General features: G+C 41.3%; 2 protein-coding genes across 3 annotated transcripts in view; both read left to right on the top strand.

Annotated features, from left to right (window-relative positions):
- The first annotated feature begins 1113 nt into the window (after positions 1–1113).
- Positions 1114–21403, top strand: LOC116394266 (protein AF-17). Of its 2 annotated transcripts, none has more exons than XM_031867231.1 (20): positions 1114–1430; positions 2301–2380; positions 2496–2550; positions 2657–2766; positions 6054–6157; positions 6756–6849; positions 7608–7715; positions 8013–8102; positions 8199–8346; positions 8452–9240; positions 9714–9913; positions 10509–10626; positions 10842–10908; positions 11245–11393; positions 15465–15665; positions 16469–16545; positions 17208–17572; positions 17749–17854; positions 18362–18565; positions 18653–21403. In XM_031867231.1, the coding sequence occupies exons 1-20, from the start codon at positions 1322–1324 to the stop codon at positions 18686–18688; spliced, it is 3210 nt and encodes a 1069-aa protein (XP_031723091.1). In that variant the 5' UTR covers positions 1114–1321; the 3' UTR covers positions 18689–21403. The 2 variants fall into 2 exon arrangements, with proteins under 2 accessions (XP_031723091.1, XP_031723090.1); XM_031867230.1 differs by having other exon boundaries at positions 7989–8102.
- Positions 21404–22014: 611 nt separating this feature from the next.
- LOC116394243 (CDGSH iron-sulfur domain-containing protein 3, mitochondrial) overlaps positions 22015–22763 on the top strand; it is a 41010-nt gene continuing 40261 nt past the window's right edge. Inside the window, exon 1 of the mRNA XM_031867203.1 lies at positions 22015–22236. Coding sequence (XP_031723063.1) covers positions 22162–22236 — 75 coding nt within the window. The 5' untranslated portion in view covers positions 22015–22161. The remainder of the gene's footprint in view (positions 22237–22763) is intronic.

Here is a 22763-nt window from a genome sequence, read left to right as displayed (position 1 = left end):
CAGTCATCCATCTAAAAAATGTCCAGGCTGCTTCTCTTTTTTTTTCTAAAGGTTGACTTCAGGGTAATTTTCTTCTGAGTAGTTTGTTGAGTAAGAGTGCAGAAGTTTAAAGCTACAATGGAAGTCAGGCAAGTTTGTGCTAATGTAGGAGGATAAGAAAAAACAACCTAAGGACTCATATAGGATATTTTTTTGACACATCACTCCTGAACAAAAAAGAACAAAAGATAAGAAAAGGGGAATTGCACTATGTTCAGACAGCCCTGCTTTTGCCCAAACTGTGTGTGTTTCTGGAGTCCCATATCCACCATAAAACTGGCCTGTCAGACAGAGTTTACTCAGCCAGTCGAGACAAAAGTCATAAAGCAGTCCAGTCAAAACGAGAGGCTTCTAGTGACATCTGCTGACTGAATTATAGAAGTCAACTTATTAGCCAACAATCTGAATGAGATCCATGCTGATGTGGTTTAACTGGAACAACAACACACTGTACACTGACCTTAAGAGCAACCAAGGAATCAAATAAAGTTTGAGTCATGAAACCTCAGTAGGCTACGGGTCAGTTTGACAAACTGGAATTTGAATCTAAATGTGTTTTTATTGTTTTGGCTGTAACTGGAAAGAGTGATGCCCACAAATAGAGAAAGAATACAAGATACATGTAGATCATTTTAGCCTTACACCAAAATGGAACGAATCAGAATAAAGTAAAATGAAATGTTACACACAGGTGTATCATTCACACTGGATGTTTTGCATTTTAGGTCAGCACATCGGATGGTGAAATAGCTTGTAATTTTTTTCCCGTTATTCTGTGGAAATCCTGAAGATGGTGCTGTTGAAACAAACTTGATAAACAGAGGGCAGCCAGCGGTTTTGACTGACTGCTCGACATGTTTTACTAATCTAATTTATAGAACTATTCCACGCCTTTAGGTACAATATATTGTCACATTGATGAGAATTTCAAAAATAATGTTGCAGTCTGAAAACACGCGGCGAAAAAGGGCTTCATGTCTACAAAATAACAATAACTTGCTACCTTTTGCTGTGACTTATTCCGAACCAAATGAGCAAGTCTGAGCATGCGCACTGCATCGGTTCTATGGGGACGGGGAGGACATCACGGAAAAAACGTAGCAGCAGCACCACAAACCCCACGCCGAGATTTCGCCTCTCCGCAGCGCTAAAAGTGCGCGACGAAAGCGGCCCACGGCTATGCCCGGTGCGGCGTTAAAGTGCGGGACGTCCACTTGACAGGCCTGGGTGAGGTCTGAGCCGTTACCGGGAGGGAAAATACATTTATTCGTATGGGAGCAGCATGCGGGAAATGGTTGGAGGTTGCTGCGTGTGTTCAGACGAGCGAGGCTGGGCAGAGAACCCTCTGGTTTACTGTGATGGACACGGCTGCAGCGTCGCCGTTCACCAAGGTAACGTTAGCCGCCGATGGAGCGCAATTACTGGGTAGCTGTGGCGGCTGGAGGCAGCCAGAGGTGCTGGTAGGTCGGTAGGTTTCTTAGTAGGTCCATCGCTGTCTACGTGCGTGTGGTGTGTGTGGGAGGGGTAGGTAGGCGTGCTGTTTGTTGTTTCCTCTCCGCATACATGATTAAACACACAGGGCCAAGCAGCAGAGTGTGACACCGAGTCTGGATGGCGCCTTGATGGCACTTCAGGTCCGTGTACGTACGTGCGTGCGTGTCTGGCCCGGTTTGGATTCACGACACACTGCGAGAGGCGTGTTTTTGCGACAAAAACAGCCCCGGCGAGGCCCGCCGGTTTGGACATTATGTTGCCTTGTGTCCACTTGCTTTGTTGCTTTTTATGGAGACAAAACAAGCGTAGCAATTTTAACTTCTGGGATCATGTTTCTGAGCAGAAATCAGCCCTGCCACTGATTGTTGGACCAACTCTGTGGGAGGCTGCTGTAGATTTATGCCTGGCGGACTTTCCTCATCTGCAGGTTGATTTTTTGAAGTAGAGATGACTTTGTTCCTGTAAAGTCAACGAAAGTGCTATAACATGTAATAAAGAAAGATTAGTTAGAAGCTGACACAGCAAGCTGAGTTGAGAGCTGTCTTCATAGGGTCAATTTATTTCATATTCAATCTTAAATTGAAGTTCCAACTGGATACATTTCTTCTTTCAAATATTACCTGACCAAGGTGCCAGCAGCACTTAACGGTACTGACACAACAACACAATATAAGAGATGTGTGTAAAGTACATTGCGGTAGAAAATGGAATGTATCGAAATAGTACCATTGACCTGTCCTGTGTGTGTGTGTGTGTTTCCATCCCAGCATGTTATGGCATTGTCCAGGTGCCCACCGGTCCGTGGTTCTGTCGGAAGTGTGAATCACAGGAGAGGGCGGCACGCGTGGTGAGTATGCCAACACACACGACATGTCACGAAGCACACCCATCCGTTCCTGCTTCACCCTTTAGGATCGATGCCACGCTCACTACAAGCTCTGCTCTCTTCTGTCCTGCCTCAGAGGTGTGAGCTGTGTCCCCACAAAGATGGTGCCCTCAAGAGGACAGACAGCGGAGGTAAATCTCACTCTCCTGCTGTTTCTCTGAGTGCACTGAACAGATTTCCACTTCATTCATAAGAAACCTTATCGTGTCATTGAGCCACTGCCAATCTCTCCGTCAGGCTGGGCACACGTTGTGTGCGCGCTCTACATCCCGGAGGTTCAGTTTGCCAACGTCCTCACCATGGAGCCCATCATCCTGCAGTACGTCCCGCATGACAGATACATCAAGGTACTGACACAAACACACACACACACACACACACACACACACACACACACACACACTCTGTTGACCGGATAAAACCTGTAACACATTGTGAAGTGAACAGGTTTTAGTCTACAGGACTTCCTCGTGATGTGGCGCCCTGTCTCGAAACTTATATTAAGGATATACAGAAAGGTGTTTGTGTTTCTGGACAGCCAGAGAATGGTGTCCACATGTCATCTGTTTTTTTTTTCCTGCTGGAGCGGCTGAAACACGCATAAAAACATCCTTTAGCAGAGATGACAAGCATCTATGACCGGGTATCGAACATCGATACTTTCCAACCAAACGAGGTTTGTTTTGAAAAAATCAGCACCAAATGATTGGTCCGATTCATATTTGCTCTACCTGTTCTCTCTTGAAGTTTATTTAGGCAATGTTCTCATACAGATGTTTGATTATTATAATGTTGTATCTTATTTTCCTCACTGATATTTCTGTTGAGCATTTGTTTTAGAAATAAGGTTTTGGAAAACGTAAAGTCTTGTTATCTGAGCTCAAACTTGGTCGTAGAGCAATTCAAATAAACCTTTCTTCACTTAGAGTGGAAATAGACAACTTTTCAAATGGGAATAGCTAGCGGGGAAAACAAAAGTGCTCTACTCTTCCTGCTTTTTTTGACACAGTTCCTTTGTGCCCTAAATCGAGCCTTTATTTTTCCAGAGAGTATTGCGTCGTGAAACCAAGGATTATGGAAACCAATCTAAACGCAGATGTTGTCTTTATTCTATAGCTATCTAAATCATAATTTATTTCATAATGATGAATTAAATAAAAAAGCTTTGTCTAAACCATGCCTATTGCCATTTTCAAGTTCAGTTGGAAATAGAACTGAAAATATCAGCTTTGGAGTCAGTCCCTGAAAAACAGAGAAACAGAGCAGTGCCTTTGTTTTAGGAAACACTTTTTTCTGCAGTGTCACAAATCCCACAGAGAGAAATCCATCATAAAAGAAGAAAGCATTAGCAGTTTCTCCACCAATGACAGTAGCTACAACAAACGCAGCTTTAAGTCATCCGGGAAATGGCACAACTCTTATTTCTCCTTTAACCGGAAAAGAAATGTTTTCCTCCACCACATCACCATCTCTCCACCTACATGCTCCGTACAAACCCACAGCCGAATGTGGCAAGGTCGCTTCTGCTCTCTGGAGGTTGTTAAAAGTCATTCTGGGAAACGTGGGAGATTTTCATCTTAAAGGGACAGTTCACCTGAAAATCAAAAATACATATTCTTCCTCTTACCTGTGTTGCTGTTTATCAATCTAGAATGTTTTGATCTTGAGTTGTCTAGTTTTGGGGGTATTGGCCTTCGAGATTTCTGCCTTCTCTCCAATAAAATGGGACTAGATGGCACTCGGCTTGTGGAGCTTAAAGCGGCAAAAATATACATTTGAAAATCTTGAATTGATTATTAAAAAACAGTTAGTAAAAATAATCATTTGTTAAGCAGTACAGAGCGTCATGAATTGATGGTATCTGACAAAGAAGCATCTCCAGGTCTAATCATGTAATGTGTGTGTTTGTAAAACAAATTAACAATGATTTCACTCTGCATACTGACAGACAAAATCCAAAGATAGCCGGACCTCACACAGAGTCCTAACGTGCAGAGTAAAACCACATATGGACAAAAGACTGAACATATCCTTCATCATACATGCAGTCATGCTTAGATATTCAGAAGGGCTACTGAAATATTCTGCTAATGTGTATTTATTTCACTTTTTAAAGCAAACTGTTAAACCACAAACTAGTTTAAGACCATATTCATCTGCTGTCTTGTAACTTTATCCATTTGTACCTTTTTTTTATTGTCTGTTTAGCCTTTGGCAGACTGTGTTTAGCAGAAGTAGTGAGCGCTGGTGTATCCAGCATGCATCAGAGGAGGCCTTTTCAAAGCAATGCACATTACAAATATATCAATATTTGACGCATTTACTTATTAGTTTTAGCAGCCAGTGGCTGACGTGCTGTGTGTATGTAATGTGAGTGTGTCTGTGTGCATGCCTGCATATAAATGTACACATGTGAGTGTTTGAGTGCCTGGTTTCATATTACTGTGTCAGCTACAGTAAATTGCATGCAGCTTTCCCTGTCGGAGCCATTCATCCAGATTTCGCTGCCTGCATTCCTAGACAGCGTTACAATGGACAGGGAAAACTTGAGAAGCCGCTCTTCCTTTAACATGCTTGGTGTAGTTAGTCTCCGACATCCTCCGAGGGGAACAGGGAGCAGAGTAAGGATGCCGGGAGTAGAGGAAGACAGAGGAAAGGGAAGAGAAAGGGGCAAAACAGAGAGGGCTGAAGCAAAAAAGGTAAAGAGCCCGCTGTTCCTTTGTCCTGCACCTGTTGCTAGGCCTCTTCTGCCCCCCCACCAGCAGTCTGCCCCGCTCACTGGGGACAAGCTGAGGAAGAAGTACAAAAGGGGTGTGTGTGTGTGTGTGTGTGTGTGTGTGTGTGTGTGTGTGTGCGTGTGTGCGTGCGTGCATGCGTTTGTCTGCTTGTGTGTGTGATCACATGTGTATGCTTGCATGTATTTTGTGTGCACATTAACATGTCAGTGAAGACTGATGCTGCTGTCATGCTGGAGGCAAGGATTCTAGCCTTGAGCTCTAAAATGAATAATTTCCAAAATCTTGGCTTTGCATGATTGACATTTTTTTTGTTTTTCTTTTGCTGCATCGATGCAAGTTCCCCGCAGTTTATCATGAAACCATTTTACACCAATCGTATTCAAACTAGAAGGAAATGATGGAGGAAATACATTTTTAGATTTTAGTACCATCCTGATGCAAAACTAAAAGCTCTGTTTTGAAAACAAATGCACAACAAGCCACGAGCTCTTCCGTGTCAGCTTTTTTTTCATTCATCATTCCCAAACATCTGGTTAACAGTTTTGGTGTACAAAGCTGGAAGCACTGAGCAAACTGCGTTCTGTTGGAAAGCTCCATCTGTTGTCTTGACAAGCAAAACGTCCTAATCTTTTACAGTAGAGCTGCCTCTGGACTCAAAGTAAGGACAATTCAACTTTGTGGAATTCACAATAGTTCTCTTGAATAGCCAAATAACATGAATGAATGAGCATTACTCAGCTTTCCACATGAATCTGCATTTTTGGTTTTTGAAATGGCAAGGGCTTTGTGTGCACTTAGTTCATCTACAGGGCAATGTAGCACCTGTTAATAACACTAATAACTGATATGTCTCTGTTCCCCCTTCTCCCATTCTCTCCATTTGGCCTCTTCACCAGACCTGTTATATCTGTGAGGACCACGGGAGAGAGAGCAAGGCGGCCTGCGGAGCCTGTATGACCTGCAACAGACAGGGCTGCAGACAAGCTTTCCATGTCACCTGGTGAGTCTTAAAGGGATAGTTAAGTGTATTACCTACAGTAGATGACGGTCCACATACTCCCAGTTTTGAAAAACAGACACGAGCACGGAAGCAAAGTAATGTACTGGTGCGTATTTCAAATTTCACCAAAGTTGCACAATAACAAAAACTACGATCAAGGCATAATCTGATTTTAGATGCACATGATTGATTTTACTTGTTGACTGATGCAATTAGTTGTGAAACAGCCCCAGAATGAATGGCCTGCTGCCGTCCACAGTTGGCCTCAGAATGCTGATATGTGTTTCCCTTAGCTGTATTTGTTTGCACTACTTTTCCCACTCTACCACCCTATCTCCTTACATTTCTATTTCTTTGCTTTGTGCCTTAATTATTATTATAATGTGTAAGCTGCAGCTAATTCCTATCACAATGCAGAAGTTGAAAACTCAAGCCTAAAATCAATCCTGGAATATTGTACAGCGCAGATTTCTGTGTGCCGAGATCTGACATTTGATCCATCCTGTCTTGATCAATGACAAAAGCTCTCAGGTGTGTGTGTGTCTGTGTGTGCTCTCCTGTTTCCTCTCCTGTCTGACCCTGTGCACCCTGCATTCAGTGCTCAGATGGCAGGTCTGCTGTGCGAGGAGGAAGGCCCAGAAGCTGACAACGTGAAGTATTGCGGCTACTGCAAGCACCACTACAACAAAATGGTAAGATGGACAACAGTCTAAATGCTGCAAACTAATATCATCGCACAACACATCGCATAAATCAAGAAATTAAAGAGTTATTGACATTTTAACAATTATTGATGAAAATGGTATCAGCTACAAACATCAGAAATAAATCTTGTCCAAAATCCCCTCTTAAATGCACTGTGAAGTGTTAACTCTGCCAGTTAACAGTAAACATTACTGCTCAACTTTTTATTACCTCCTCCTCAAACGAGTGGTTTATTTGTATGATTGAGTCTCAGCAGCCTAATAATCAAATTGAGCTGGCATCTTTAGTTTAGTTGTGTTGATTTCATCCATGCTTGATGACGTTTTTGTGGCTCTGGCATAGGGATGGGAATAGAGAACCGGTTCCAAATTGTCCGACCCATCGGAATAGTATGCCTCCGAGGTTATCAATTTATTGATTTATTTTTACTTTACAGTTGCGCATTGCAAAAGCTCATGCAACATGGTGTCAAACTTGCAGTGTGTCACATTAATTCGGCTACCTAGACGTACGCCCTCCACCATTTCATAATGACCTGAACATATTTGTACAATTAGTCCGCTCACTCTGCCCGGGGATTCAACTTGGCGGGTCAGGGACGGCCGCTCAGAGTTGGAGGATACCCTTGTGCGCCACAACCGGCTCTATTTCAGCTTGAAAAGGCCCGGTGTGAAGGACGCCCCGCAGCTTTTAGGTTTTATTTGTTGTTGAGACCATGCTTACTTTTTCCTTTTGGATTTTACAGCAGAAGAAGTTACGTTCCAGTGAAAATACAAGTAGCTCCTTCAGTCATCTCCGGGGGCGCTCAAGTTCTCCACCACTAGACAAACATCATCACCACAGACAGAGGAAGGTAAGCGCTAGTGTTGATGGGTGTAACTGTAAGGGCCAAGTGTGCTAATTACCAAAGGTTGCATTGAATATCTGGTTTACACATTCTTTGACCAGTAAGCTTCTAATGTAAATTATAACTTTCAACAATTTTACAGAGGTGAAGTTCTTGTCTGTCTGCTTGTGTTAGAGTAACAATATCGTTTAAGAACTATTGCTGTTCATTATTTTTTTTAACAGTTTTGTGGCACTACTTTAAAAAAATAACTCCTCGTAGGATCTTAACATACCTTAGCCCTGTGGATTTATGTCTGTTCAGAGTCATAAGGACAAGATTCGGCAAAAAGAGCGCCACAAAAAGTCCTCTGACAGCCTGGGCTCTTCAGTGACGACCAGCAGTATAGAAAAGGTATGACAAGCCAACCCACAGGATGACTTGTGACATGCTGGGCACTTTGACAAGTAGTCGAGCTAATCTAGTTATAACCTGTGTGTTTTGGTAAAGATATCCTCCAGTCACCACAGCAGCAAGGACAGTGAAGGAAAGTCCAAGAAGCTAAGCTCACACAGTCACGGTCATCGCAGTAAGAAGACGGGAAGCACTGGCAAGAGCTGCTCCTCCTCCTCCTGCTCCTCCAGTCCATTCAACACAGGTACAATGTGCAGAATGAAAGAGGAGACAGAGTGAAATGTTGACATAAAGTCTAAGTATAGCAGTTGTATTTGAATTTGACTATCACTTTGTGTTTCTATTGGAGGTGGCTCACTGTCTTCCGCTCCGGATTTCCATTCGTTTTCATCATCCTCGCGCCTGGAGCGTGAACAGGACCAAGGGGCCGACGACCACAGTGGTGAGGAGCGTAAGGAGCGCCACAGGAGGCCAGCAGTCCAGGAGGAGGAGGAGGAGAACGAAGAGGACGATGAAAAGGACGAGGACAAAGATGAGGAGGACGACAGTAAATACCACAAGCCACCAGCTTTGACTCCTGCTGATGGCCCACTGGCAGGGTCACAGGGTCACGACAGGTCGGAGGGCAACTCGAGCCCTTTCGAGAACAAGGTCACTATTTCCACCTTTGGGTCCATCATGCGCATCACCTCTTCGTCAGGGCTGGGCAGCAGTAGCAAGATCCGGAAGATCTCCTCCTCCGGGGACTACAAGCCCTCCAAGAGTCTCTGTAAGCCGTCTCAACTGAGCACGCCGCCCATCCTGGAGGAAGCGGCCCAGGAGGACAAAGCCACGCCTCCACCGCTGCCCAGAGAGAGGCGGCACCGCGGCAACAAGAAGAGCAGCCACGGTCCAGGGCGGCCACGGGGCAGCAAGAACCGAGAGAGGAGGGAAGAGGAGCACCACCACCACCATCACCGCGCAGTGCCGCCTCCTCCAGCCTTAACCTCCTCGCTATACACGAGCCCATCTTCCATCCCTCACCCCGCCTTCCCCTCCACGCTGCCTCCCACAGCCATCTCTTCTTTCTCCTCCTCTTCCTCCTCCTCCTCTGCCGGCGTTTTTTCCACAAGCCGTGGCAACTCTCTGCTCAACTCTGGTGAGTCTAAGTGAGTGGGTGTGTGTGGTAGCTCTCTAGCTTCCTGTGTGTGAGAGTGAGTGAGCGTGTGTGTAAAAAAAAAAATCACTTTGTTGTGTTCATTTGCAGCTTGCTTTTAAAGTGGTGAAATGTTTCCATTTCACATGTGCTATGTCAGCGCCACCGTAGCAGCTTATCTGTATATCAGAACCTCAGAGTGTATTATAATAAGCCATCGGATACTGTTAAAGTACATGCCACTGTTTCCATACACAGGGTTTTAAAATTCAGAATATTGTCCTAGATAGTGTTTTTTGTGTGTGCTCAGCTGCACATATCTCTGAGTGCTAGATTTCCTACCCTACTTACAGATTGATTCTCTCGTGTGCACGAATGCTCGGCTGCCATGTGTTGTTATCTTTTGGGGGTCTTCCAACTTCTGAGATGAAATTATTAATAAATATCTTTTTTCTTTTATCTCTCCCATCCCTCAGGTATCTACTCCAGTCTAAAGGACCCTCTTGCACTGGGCGGGGGTGTCTGCAGTACCCCTCTCTCCCTGGGTGGAGGGGTGTGTAACACCTCCTTGTCCCTGGGAGGGGGCATGTGTAGCACCCCTCTCTCCTCAGGACTTCTTACTTCCCACGTGTCCTCACTCTCACTTCCGTCAGTCAACGCTGTCTCAAACACACAGGTACTTCAGAGAGTCAGCATTCGGGGTCACACGGGGAACTGTTTAGTAAACTTGTTATCAGTACCACTGCATAGCTGCCATGCCTGGTGTTTATATGTGTGTCTGGGACAATATCTACTTGTTGTGTTATTGTTAGTACGACATAATTATAGAGGTGAAACTATGAGTCAACTAATTATTTAGCTGATCGGCAGAAAAATAATCTTCAACTACTTTGACAATTGATAATCATCATTTAGTCATTTTTCAAGCCAAAAAAACAAACTGCTTTTCTTTGTCATATATGTCAGTGAAGTAAATCTCTTAAGGGTTTGGACAATCAGTTGGATAAATTAAGCAACATCTCCTTAGGCTCTGGGAAATTAAAATGCACATTTTTTACAGTTGTCTGACTTTCTTTCTTTATTATTTGATTATTATTATGAATTATTTCTTCCCGTAGACAAAACAATTGAATATATCAAGACATTTTATTTTCTTACTCCTTTGTGTGCCTGCTGTTCTTATTTGACCTTTTCTTTTTTTCACCTGTAGTGTATCAGTCGTATAAAGAGATTTATTTTTCGGCCAGATGTTGACGTTCACTGTCTCGTAGGTCCATCCAGGTTCCAGCACCAGCTATAGCCTGACCTCCACTCAGCCATTCTCCAGCTGTCTCTCCGCAGCCCCGACGCTGCCACCACTACTGACCCAAGCCCAGTCCTCACTGCCAGGTGAGCGGTGAAATCAGGGTTCAGAGATCAACATGATTTATTTGCATTTGTTGAGAAACTGAAGCTAGTTTTAGATTAGCTTCCTTTAAAAAATGCCTCTTCTGACACATATATTCCTACCTTTGTCAGAATCCGGCATGCATAAAATCTCTTCAATTTGTACCACCTTTCATTAAATAGAAGTAAAGTTCACAACTCTTTGTCCTAATTTTCAGAGTCCGACCTCGACGACTGTCGCTTCCCGTGTCAGGGGAACTCACCAAGAGAGAGTCTTTCTTCACAGTATGTCTCATTTCATCTTTATTGGTATTTTGAATGCTAAGTCGTAGACATTACACAATTTGAAATCCTTACTGAAAATGTGTGAGCGAGTAGTAAAACACGTCTCTTTGATACATCAAAGGAAACATCATTTGGATAAAGCTTCCCTGTACTGTAGCCTGTTGTCAGATCAGTTTCTATTTCTGTAACCACTAACAGGAAAAGGAGGCAAATAGCAGCATTAGAAAGAAATAGTAGCCACAGGGTTTTGCTGGTAGTTTCCCAGCTTTGCTGCAGCGATGACTTCTTATTTCTTTCTGACTCCTTGTTGGGTTTCTTCTCCTCCTCCACACGTAGGTCTCCTATGAGCTGTCTTCCTCTTCTGTTTGACCAGAGGGACGGGTTGAGTGCAGGAGTCAGAGCCCGTCCCGAGAACGTCCCTCCAGCCAGCTCCCACATTGAGCTCCTGCTGGAGAAACACGGCAATGGAGAGATGGGAGTTAACAGTGAGTGACATGGACCAGTGGTTACCACTTGGTTCCAAGACAAAACTCTAAAAATGATTTGGTTATTTTGCCTAAATTACGGGGTACTTTCATCTTGTCAGGTCTCTTGATGATTTGAATTAAACAATGTTGTTTAAATGTTGTTTAATTCAGTTTAGTGGTCACACTAAACTAGACATGGTAAAAAAAACAAAAATAGCATTTATAATCTGGACAAGATTCTGTTTACCTGCTCTCACTGTGCAGTTCTGTCTGTGCGAACATGACCTGGTACTATTTAGTAGGGCCGAATAGTTTGAAGCTTCATTCATAACTAAATCAACATTCGAATGCTGCGCAGTTTGTTTGATTGTTTTGTTTTTTGCATGTCTATTCATTCTGTTTAAAACCGGTATTTCAGCACAGTTGCAGATAAAGATTAGTCTACTCTAATATTAGTATTCAGGGTTGCCGCGAATCCTTTTAAAAAATCTAAAAAAGGCCTCAAATTCATTAATCTAAAAATAAGGCCTTAATTGGTATTAAAATATCTTAAATAAATCTTTCAAAAATACTAAGACTTCGGAAGTATGATTTTATTAATTCATTTTTTCTGACATTTCAAAATCTCAAACCAATTGGTAACATCTATTTTTTACTTAATTTACAGATTGCCTTTCAAATTAATGTCACACAGATCAAGAAAGCGTAACAATAAACATTTTTGTAATTGTGCAGTTGGTCTTAAATTTATTTCGGAGTTGCGTGAAATAGTCTTAGAAAGTCTTAAATCTAACTTGCATTCAGCTGTGGGAACCCTGAGTCTTTTACCATTAGTAGATTTACATTCCAGTGCTGTGTGTTAGTGATGCGCTGACTTTCTATCACGTGTTTAGGCAGGCGGTTGACAAAGTAACGTTCTGAGTAAGTTATTAATAACTTAGAGAGGTGGAAGGTGGACGACTGCATGCAGCTGTCTCCTCCCCTCTCTCTGTCTCTCTCTGCTCAGTCCACACCACAGACTGTATCTCACTTTACACATACGGTCTTTGATCCGCACCTACATTCTTTGTGTTGACCACACTGCTGAGCCATATATTCATTTAAGAAAGTCAATTTAATAAGAAATGACCAAAATGATTTAAACCAATTTAACCACGCCATTCAAATTGAGGATTTTGTTTGACTTTTTTTTTTTTTTTTTTTTTATGCCCCTGCGCCGGCAACAAATGTGGCCTGAGGCATTATGCTTTGGGGTTGTCTGTCTTTCCTTCCAGACGTACATGCATATGTCAGTCCAGTCCGTTCAAATTTGGCACAAATGTCCACTTGGACTCAAGGATGAACTAGTAAGAATATGGAGGTTAAAGGTCACTGTGATGTCACAAAACACGTTTTTGGCCATAACTCAAGAATGTATATGCTAATTATGAGAATTTCACACAAATGTCTAAAATGATTGAAATTTTGGGCAGACATGGATGAAGTTTGCATGGATGTTGACTTGTTTGACTGGTTGGCGGAGGCATGCAGCCGCGAGGAGGTGATTCTAGTTTTTAATTCTATGACGCCAGACATTCCAAGCTTCTTTAGAAAACCTCAATAGATGCTTTGAATGTAAAAACATAATGACATTCGGTACAGCCCTACTACTGATGATGAATGTGCCTGTAGACGCTGTTGGGGACAGACAATAGCACAGCAAGAGATGGCATGCTGTGACATGCCAGCTCTAACAGCTTTGTTTCTCATGTTCCTTAACTACTTTCTGTTGTGCTCTCTCCTCAACCTGGCTGCTCACTGACTCTTGCTCAGACTCACTTTTTCTCTGGGGACATCATCTGCTGACCCTTGCTTTTTTAAAATCTATTTTCGCTCTGTTTTGTTTCTCTACCCAGTGGTTGTCACACTGTTTCCATTTTCCCTCATACTTCTTTTACTTTTCCTTTTCTTTTCTACCGTTATCTTTCTGTTTCACCACTGTTGCCTCTCCCGAGCTCTGACTTGGACCCTTCTTTCCTCCCTATCCCTCGTAACATCTCTTAACTATGTACATTTGTATGCATCTTAGCCTCCCATCCTCTGTAAAAGGAAAAGCCCTGCAGTCTGCACCTAAATATATTTCTCTGTACCCCAGGGAGAGTTCACTTTCGACTACCGAGTGTTAACTGCTCTTCCACTCTGCAGAAATGAGAGAGAAGTGTGTTTGTTCTCCCAGTCTGTGATGCAGGGCACGCTGCACTGATAGCTCCATAGAAAATCAATTACGAAAGCATTTAGAGGATGGGGTTGAATTCCTAGTTCAGACCTGATGGCACTGCTGTGAAGTAACACTAGGTCTAAGAGCAAGTCCAGGAACCACCAGTTAATGTCAGCACTTTCTATTCCGGGTTGAATTGTAATTTCTGTAAGTTGTACATCTTTGGCAATAGTTTATAGAAAAATGTGGTGGAGTTACAAATCTTTGTTTCAGAACTATTTAATCTAAGTTAAACATGTAGGATTTTCTCAAATAGTATTTCAAAATTAACTCCAATAGCAACAACTGTAAGGGTATAATAATGGTATTGCATTGAAACTGCCAACCTTTTAAAGCCCTCATATACCTGTAGTCCACCATTATAACTAGGTCTTTCTACATATTCTTCTTGATTAGATCCCTAAGCCAGAAAAAGACTGTGTGGGTGTGTTCACACTCAAAGAGATTGACGTCTCCCTCATTCTCTTGTTATCTTTTTTCAACCTGTTAAGGTGGGACATCTTAGGACTCCATTACATCAGGGGTCATCAACTACATTTGTCTCAGGGCCAGACACAGTGGGGATGGGACTATAAAATATATCATATGCATTTATTTAGCCTATTGATTAATGTTATCTTTATTAGCCCATATCAGTGTAAACAGACTCCTAAAAAACCTGGGAAATCCATAATGATAACTAGACACTTAACTAGAAAATACTCTCAAACCTTCGCCAAGGAGGCAGACCACTGAGGACTGATGGTTCAAATCTGTAATTGGGACAAAACAATAAATGAAACAGGATGTTAAATAAGAGCTACGAGTTAGTTGCCATCCTTGCATGAAGATAAGGCGCCGCCTGCATTCCATTTATAATATATATTAGCTTCACATATCCTAGGCAACTGTTACTCAGTGCACAACCAACGAAGCATGCACAGCTTTGTGAGTGAGGTAGGCCGGACTCCTGCATCGGGTTGTGTAGGCTCCTTGCTAATAATACGCTGACAGATGAATTTTTATGTCTTTAGTAGGGTCTTACGCACATATTTGGGGTTGGTAAATCTTCCTAGTATTATGATTTCTTTCTCAATTGTTTACGGTTGCTTCAATATACAAAGAGGAACGCATTCTTTCCATCAATATTCTGCAGGCCGAATGAGTAGGCCTACGAAATAAACACTAATTAGTTTCTAGTGAGCAATAAATTGACATGTCAGACACTTACCAATCATCATTTGTAGGGCTGTCCCCTCTTTGGGATAGATATTTCCCCATGCATTAGATTGTTTAACCGTAACTAATTTATCCTGATACATTAATGGGAATATTATAAAATCAGTTCTGGGTAGTCTGCTTATTGACTTTAACAACATACTTTCAATAGACAGATACTGACTCATTTAGAATTGTTAACACATTTACAGAAAAAGAAATAGTCCCGTATTTTATGTTAATTACCAATTACTTTGACCTCCTGGAAAAAGCTGAATGTATTCAGTGGATTTTTCATAATAAATAATATTCCAATCATCACAACTGGTTAAAATCTTTTATACAATACATTTCAGAATACATTAGTGTCAATATGATTCATAGATGCAAGTATAGATGAGTAAGTAAACATCCTGCTCTCTCCTGATGGCTGGCATCATCCATCATTCAGTTGGATTTTTTTTTAAACTGTGACAGCTCAAAATTATGAGCACAGCATCTCACACTTGGTATATAGTGGTCTTCCCATGCACGTTGTAGTCCAACTCATTTGGATACTTCAAATAATGGAGGCGGGCCTCCACTGACATGCGGTTTCTGTATGATGACACGTCTGTCCTCCCTGCTTCTTGTAGTTGTGGAGATGCTCCAGTCGCTCCACTCCCTGCAGCAGGAGAACCAGCGCCTCCAGGACCAGATCCTCAGCCTGACGGCAAAGAAAGATCGGCTGCAGCTGCTCAACACGGATCTGGCCGTGTCTTTCCCTCCACACTTTCACTCTGCCCACGGCCCCATGCACACCTCTGCCCAGATCAACTTCCTGTCATCCTCCCAAGGTCAGATTCTTTATCTCCTCTACCCACTTTCATATCAAAACCTGAGGACGCACACTATTACTATGATGTCAGGTAGTACACTCTACCATTCTCCTTCCTCCCCTCAAAACAGTCACCTGTATGTAGCATTTTTAAACATCACTGTATTAAGGCCGGAGGGTGTTACAAATATACGACGCAAAAATGCAAAATACTCTCCCCTGAATATTTCGCATCAAAACTATTCATACCGGCAGCAATGCAAATTTGCAATGGTTGCAACACTTGTTCAATAAAATGTCCAGACACTGATGGTGGCTCATGAGTTGATGAAAAGAGACGGCAGCAGGATGATAGGCTAACGATGTAATTGTGTCGTTGTGCTATTGGATAAAGGAGACCAGCTCATCAGAACAGCTGATATCATGATTGACAGCCCCAAACAATGACAGCAAGGCAATTATGAGTGCGCATGCGTGAGAGGAGTGAATGGCAGATGTATGAGAAGTAAACTTTCCTTCCACTGACACAACAACTGACTGTTAACTTCTGCACTGGAAATCGGCACGTTTTCTGATTTTCATAACTAAAGTAATGTCCCGCAATCCCGTAACTCAATGCAGCAGATTTCCCATGAAATCATGCCTGGCAGCACAAAAATAACACATGTTGTAAAATGCAGTGTAGAGGACACAGAAACTATTCAAATAAAAGATGTTGTGATTATTTGTTGATGTGGAAATGTGATATGTAAGGAATTTAAACATCAATTAAAAAAGCAATTTGTAGTTTTCACCCTGTCTTTGTGCCTCTCTTTTCCTTAGACCCCCTGAGCACCAATAAGAGTCCCCTGTCCAAAAGCTGCTTCCTGAATGACACCTCCTTTGTTACCTCGTCTGAGGTGAGAACCTGTAGACCCTTTCTTACCTTGAACACACCATACAAAACTGTACTGAATAGTTCCAAGCCTCAATCATAACATTGGCAATTCAATTTTAAATCCACATTTGAATGCTACTCAGCTTTTTTTTTGCATGTCTATTTATTCTGTTTAGATCTGGCATTTCTGCACAGTTGAAAATAAAGACCAGGCTATACTAATATTATTAGTATTATACTGTTTAGATGTTTAAATTAGATTCCAGTTGTGGCTGCGTTGTTTCTGACTTGTGTGATCCAAATATTTCCAATACCTACAGAGTGCTGTAAAAATACATTTAAAAAAGATAAATGTAATAATTTCCAAAATTCACATGTTTTTATCGAACAAAATACGAAAATCCATATTTGTTGGCATTTAGCCTTTCAAAAACAATGCTCTCCTTCTTGATGCACACAAAGGGAGGCACGCACCTGTATTAACGGGACAATCTAGCAGATCGCTAAGAGCGTCATAAATTATATTTTCATAACTATTGTTTTCCTTCGATAACGTCATAAGATAGGACGACAGATATTCAAAGCTTCATTTGAAAACCGCAATAGGCAACGGCACTGAATTCACATCAAAAGCAAAAGCTCAGAGCTAAATTGCTACAATGCTTTTTCATGTGTTTGTTTCAGGAGCTCCACTCTGGCAGTCCGTCCCGCAGTAGCTCCTCCCTCTCCTTCCAAAGTACTCCTCCTCCTCAGCAGAGCCCCGCCTCCTTCGGCCAGCCCCTGCTGAACGGCCTGAGTCGAGGTTTGAGCGATGGCTTGGGGCCCATCGGTCAGGCTGTCAGCTCCTCTTTGCCCATGGTGGGCGGGTTCATGTCATCAGGAAGTCCTCAGCTGAATATGAATGGCGTGCTGGGCAGTCTGAACGGTGTGATCCAGTCTTCTGTGCAGAACGCCTCTCAGCCCACACTCCCCGCTTTGCGCCCCCAGCCTCCACCGCTCAACCCCCAGGCACTGGCACAGGGCTTTCAGCTGCCCAAGAGTGTGAGCCCGTATGTACCAAGTCTGTCTTTAAATCAGCCGAGGAAGAAATCCACTTTGAAATCCATTCTTGTTTTGTTTTAAGGCTTTGACATTATGTATAGGATAAGTAATGTAAGTGTTTGGACTGATCAGTGTTGCATTGTGTGGTGTGTAATGTGGCTGTGTGTCGTTGCTTGTGTTTCAGGTCTTCTCTCCTGACAGAGCAGCAGAAGCAGCTTCTTCTCGAGCAGCAGCAGCAACAGCAACAGCAGCAGCTCCAGCAGTTCCTCACCTCACAGAACTTCACTCCTGTAATGATTCACACTTTGTCATATTCTCACCAGTTTTTTTCACAATGTACATTTTCTCATAGAATCTCCAAGACAATGGCCGTAGGCAGATTTTGTTACTTTTGGACAGAGGCCAGCGGTTTCCTCCTCTTTGCAGTCGTTTTGCTAAGCTAAGCGAACTGTATGCTGGCTCTAGCTTCATATTTAATATACAGACTTGAGAGCAATACTGATCTTGTCATCTAACAATCAGCAATAAGTGTATTTCCCAAAATGTCAAACTATTCCTTTTAATGAAAGTAAATTTAAACTGTGTCCGAATCAACCCAATTTGTTTGAATAATTAACCAGAATTAGGAGTATTCTGTCTGTATACAAAAGTAGTGCTCCTTCTTATTTCTTCTTACTTCCTCTCATTAGTCTTTAGACAAAATGTATGTTAATGTGAATTAATGTTAATGTTAAAACCTTTCCCAGGGTTCCTGAATGTCCCATAAACTGTCTGTTTTCTCCATCTACATCCACCAGGAGCAGCAGGCGATGGTGTGCCAGATGCTGCAGCAGCAGAGACAGAGGGAGCTGCAGCGCCTCACGCTGACGGGAGCACTCACCTCCACCCCAAACTCACCCATGATCACCCAGTCACCCAACCTGCTGTCCTCAGCTACAGCCTCACCACTACAGGGAGGCAGCCTCTTTGGCCTGCAGGACAATGCACTTCACAAGCCTGGGGTGAGTAGTACTGCAGGACCTCTAATTGTGATCCAGTTATATAAACGTTTTTGAAATTGAAGAACCATTGTGTGATTGTACTTTCAGGCTGCAGGGGAGAAAGGTGGAGACAAGACTGGGTGACGTTTCTTGATTTCACAGGAGCAGCTCAAATGAAGATATGGGGCATCACAGCCCGCTTCAAGAACCAAGGTCAACTTACATGACTTCTGAACGTGTTTCCTTCTCTGTCATCTTTATCTTCCACCCTCTTTTATGAATGTATTACAGGATGGACTTAAACGTCAAGGTGAAGTTTTTCGTGTTTTGAAATTCTTTATATCAGAGGTTCTTCTCATAGGTTTTTTTGTGTAGGCAGCTTTCAGAGAGCATGAATACAGTGGTCTCTTCTTAAATTGCACTAATTTGTTAACTAGACCAATGGGGCTGCTTATGAAGGCAGAGCCAGAGTTCCTGCTCATCCCTGCAGGTGCTGTGGAGGCTTTTGGGTTGAAGTGTGAACTCGAGGTCAGAGCACCTCTTTCCTGACTTCTCAAGCACTGACCGTTCATGGTTTCCCACTGTGGCTTGAGCCAGAGTTTCCATTCTGTCCGTGAGAATCACAGACGTCTGGCACTTCTTGCAACCTCCACTGTCTTCCTTGATATTGTGTCTTCCCTTTGTGTTCACCCCACCCAAATCTTCATCCAGACCTTCCATATGTTGCAGCCTCTCGCAGGCACTTATTATGTAAAGGATACATTTACTGTCATTTCTGATGTATGGTTAGTGGCATTTCAACATTAAGCTAGTTATTACCTCAGATGTTTCTGCCACCCATTTTCCATTGTTCAAATTTTGTGCTGAGTCATTGCCGCAATAGCCTTCACTGGATATAAATGCCCACCAAAAATCTTGATGTTAACTCAAAGGTTACCCATGTAAATATAAAAATGGCACTAAGCCCACGTGTCCAAAATGGCGGTGTGGTCCACTAGAGACTGGCCTCAACAAGAACGTTGAGTACCAGATTTTATTCAAAACCACCTAAAGATTTTTATATCTTCCCAGTTGCTATCGAGATTAAGCAGACAAAACCAAACATTTGGAAATTGTAAGTAAGAAATGACTTGTTTTTCTTTTGTAAACAAGTGTGCACTTTGCATGTTAGTAGCTAACAAAGCAAATTAGCCATCAACACAGTACCTTTATGAAGGACGCTCGGTACTTACTAGGCCACCAGGGACTGACAGGTTTTTGATTTATGTGAATATTTTGCACTCCTCCTCCTGAAGTGTCAGTTTTTATGTTACTTCCATACATATATATTCCTTTCATGTTCACCAACTAGTTGTTCTTTTAGCAATACTGGATAGATAATGCCTTAATGATGCTAGATTTACAGAGAAAACCATGAGCCCAAAGGCTTATACTCTCTTGTCGTCTTTCTTCTATAGTGTTTTTTTATCTTGGGGTACAAGGAGAGGTATATTAGCACACTGAAAGCACTCTTCCTAAAAACCCATTTATACTTTTGATAGCTAACTGATGATTTCAAAAGTTGAAATGTGTGAATAACCGTATAGTGGTAACTGAAGTATCAAATCATTTTCTATTGTAATTTTTGTGTTCAGATGCAATGTTCTTTAGTTGTTTGTGCTTCAGAGACCTGAGAAACAAGGACTTAAGGAGAATCTGACAGTATAGCCTGACCGGCTGTGCCATAGGAGACGGCTGGGGACGGCCAAGATGTAAACTGTTATTAAAGTGCTGTCGCAGCGGTGTGTGATACATAGTGTAGCTGTTATCAGACGGTGAATTGCTGGTGTCGTTACTGTTGACCTTCACTGCAGGGCCGTTTGAGCCCATTTCATAACTTAAGCAAATGTAGAGATAAGCGTGTCTTTCCTTTCACTTCACTTTATCATGTGATGCCTATTTGGCTCAGTTTTACTAACAAAGGCTACTCGCAAAGTAAGGGATTGTTTTATTTTATTTTCTCCTGTGTTTTTCACTTGTTTGCAATCTTGAACATGATCTACCTTACATGTGATATCTTGAGTGCTAGATTATTTTGTTAGCAGCTAATGTAGACGTCATAAAGGAACTTCTAGCAGCTCACTAGTCTGTGATAAATACTGTAGCAATGACAAAAGGAGAATGTTGATTCTGTTGATAAAGACATGAGCCAACGGGTTGACATGACTCCTAGTGGGAGGTCTGCAATTGACCAAGTATGTCCTTATGATTCACCTCTCAGTTGAGGCACAGTCCAGACACACGATGTCCAAGAGTTTGACTGAAGAGTGGTCCGAAGGATTTCTGAAGCGGTTTGTTTCTCATGTTGCACTGGGGCGCTTTGGGCCCATTTGTAAATCGTTTTTAGTACCTTTTCAATTTTGTTGGAATAAGAGTTGTATACTTTAATATGTTTGCATAAAAACACATTCATTCTTTTAAGCTTTGAAGTTTGGGTAACCAAGATAATCCATGTTCTGTATGTCGTACTGTGTATCTTTTATGTATTCTAGCATTTAAGCACCTGGCTCTGAACGAGGTTTGATGGAGAGCGAGTTACCTATTGGGATATGAATTGCATGAAATGCAGTGACATCTCTCAGATGTGTTGCTTAATACCAAGTATAACTATGCATAATTTTGAATGCATTGTTCCCTGAAAAAAAATAAAAATTAACTGCAATGAGCACTGAATTTTAAAAAAGGACAAGCATGTTGTCATTGTACAGTGTATTTGTTTGAGAGAATTGATCAAAACAAATTTGACATTATTCAGATTAAAAGCCCTGTAAAGTATTTTGATATTTTTGTGTGTAAAATTAAAAGGATGGATTAAGACGACTTTTTTTGTCAATAAATGTATTTTACTGAGTTGTTTTACATTTTCTCTCTCGTGTTGAATGACTTACCTGTTTATTAGTTTGTGTACTTGAGTAGAGAGGAAAGAGGAAATGAATTCATACCTTTTTAGTTACTAATATTAAAAGAAAATACTCCATGTTAAAATATTTATTTATTTATATGTATATACATATATATTGTATGTGTGTATATATATATATATATATATTTATATATATATATATATATATATTTGTATATATATATATATATATATTTGTATATATATATATATATATTTGTATATATATATATGTATATATATATATATATATTTGTATATATATATATATATATTTGTATATATTGTATATATATATACATTTATATGTATATGTTGTATATATATATACATTTATATGTATATGTTGTATATACATTTATATGTATATAATATATATACATTTATATGTATATAATATATAACATGGAGTATTTTAGCAGTTAAAGTTAAGCAGGTATTTCTTCTTAACAGTTCTGACAAGCAAATTATACCTTTAAATGTAATGGATGGAAGAGGGGGTGAGGCAGAAATTGAAGGAGTGGCTTCAGCACGTGAACTAATTACAGTCAACCAAGAGGCAGAAGCCATGTTGTAACTTCTACTGAAGTCCGCCCAAGTTTTGCGAGGCAGCTTTTTGTTAAATCCTGGGGTTTTGACAGTTCAGTATATCACGATTTTGTCACGTGAACTTTAAATGAACACGAGCAGCTTTATAGTCGCAGTACGGAGAGGATGGACGCACACCAGACGACCTGTTCCCTCGTCGACGGTGAGCGATCATTGTCTAATCTTACAAACTGAAAAGTCTCACTATATGCATTGCGTATTAGCTGTTAGTGGGTCACTTTCCTATAATATTTACTGATGATATTTAGCGGAGTATTTCAGAGTGCTCAGTCACGACAATAAATCGAATGTAGGCTACCTTTCCTTTTTAATGCAAACCCAAAACACGACACCTACTGGTAAACATTGAGCTGTCCAAGAAATGTATTCTGAAAATATTTATTTATTTATATGTATATACATATATATTTATATATTTTATATATTGTATATATATATTGTGTATATATACATTTATATGTATATGTATGTATGTATGTATATATATGTATGTATGTATGTATGTATGTATATGTATGTATGTGTATATATGTATGTATATGTATGTATGTATATGTATGTATGTATGTATATATGTATGTATGTATATATGTATGTATGTATATATATGTATGTATATATATGTATGTATGTATATGTATGTATGTATATGTATATATATGTATGTAT

This window comes from Anarrhichthys ocellatus, unplaced genomic scaffold (genome assembly GCF_004355925.1).
Source record: "Anarrhichthys ocellatus isolate YVR2014 unplaced genomic scaffold, GSC_Weel_1.0 scaffold38, whole genome shotgun sequence".
NCBI classification, from domain to species: domain Eukaryota; kingdom Metazoa; phylum Chordata; class Actinopteri; order Perciformes; family Anarhichadidae; genus Anarrhichthys; species Anarrhichthys ocellatus.
Note: the sequence above shows the minus strand (reverse complement) of the source record. Positions and strands in the feature narration are given on the sequence as shown.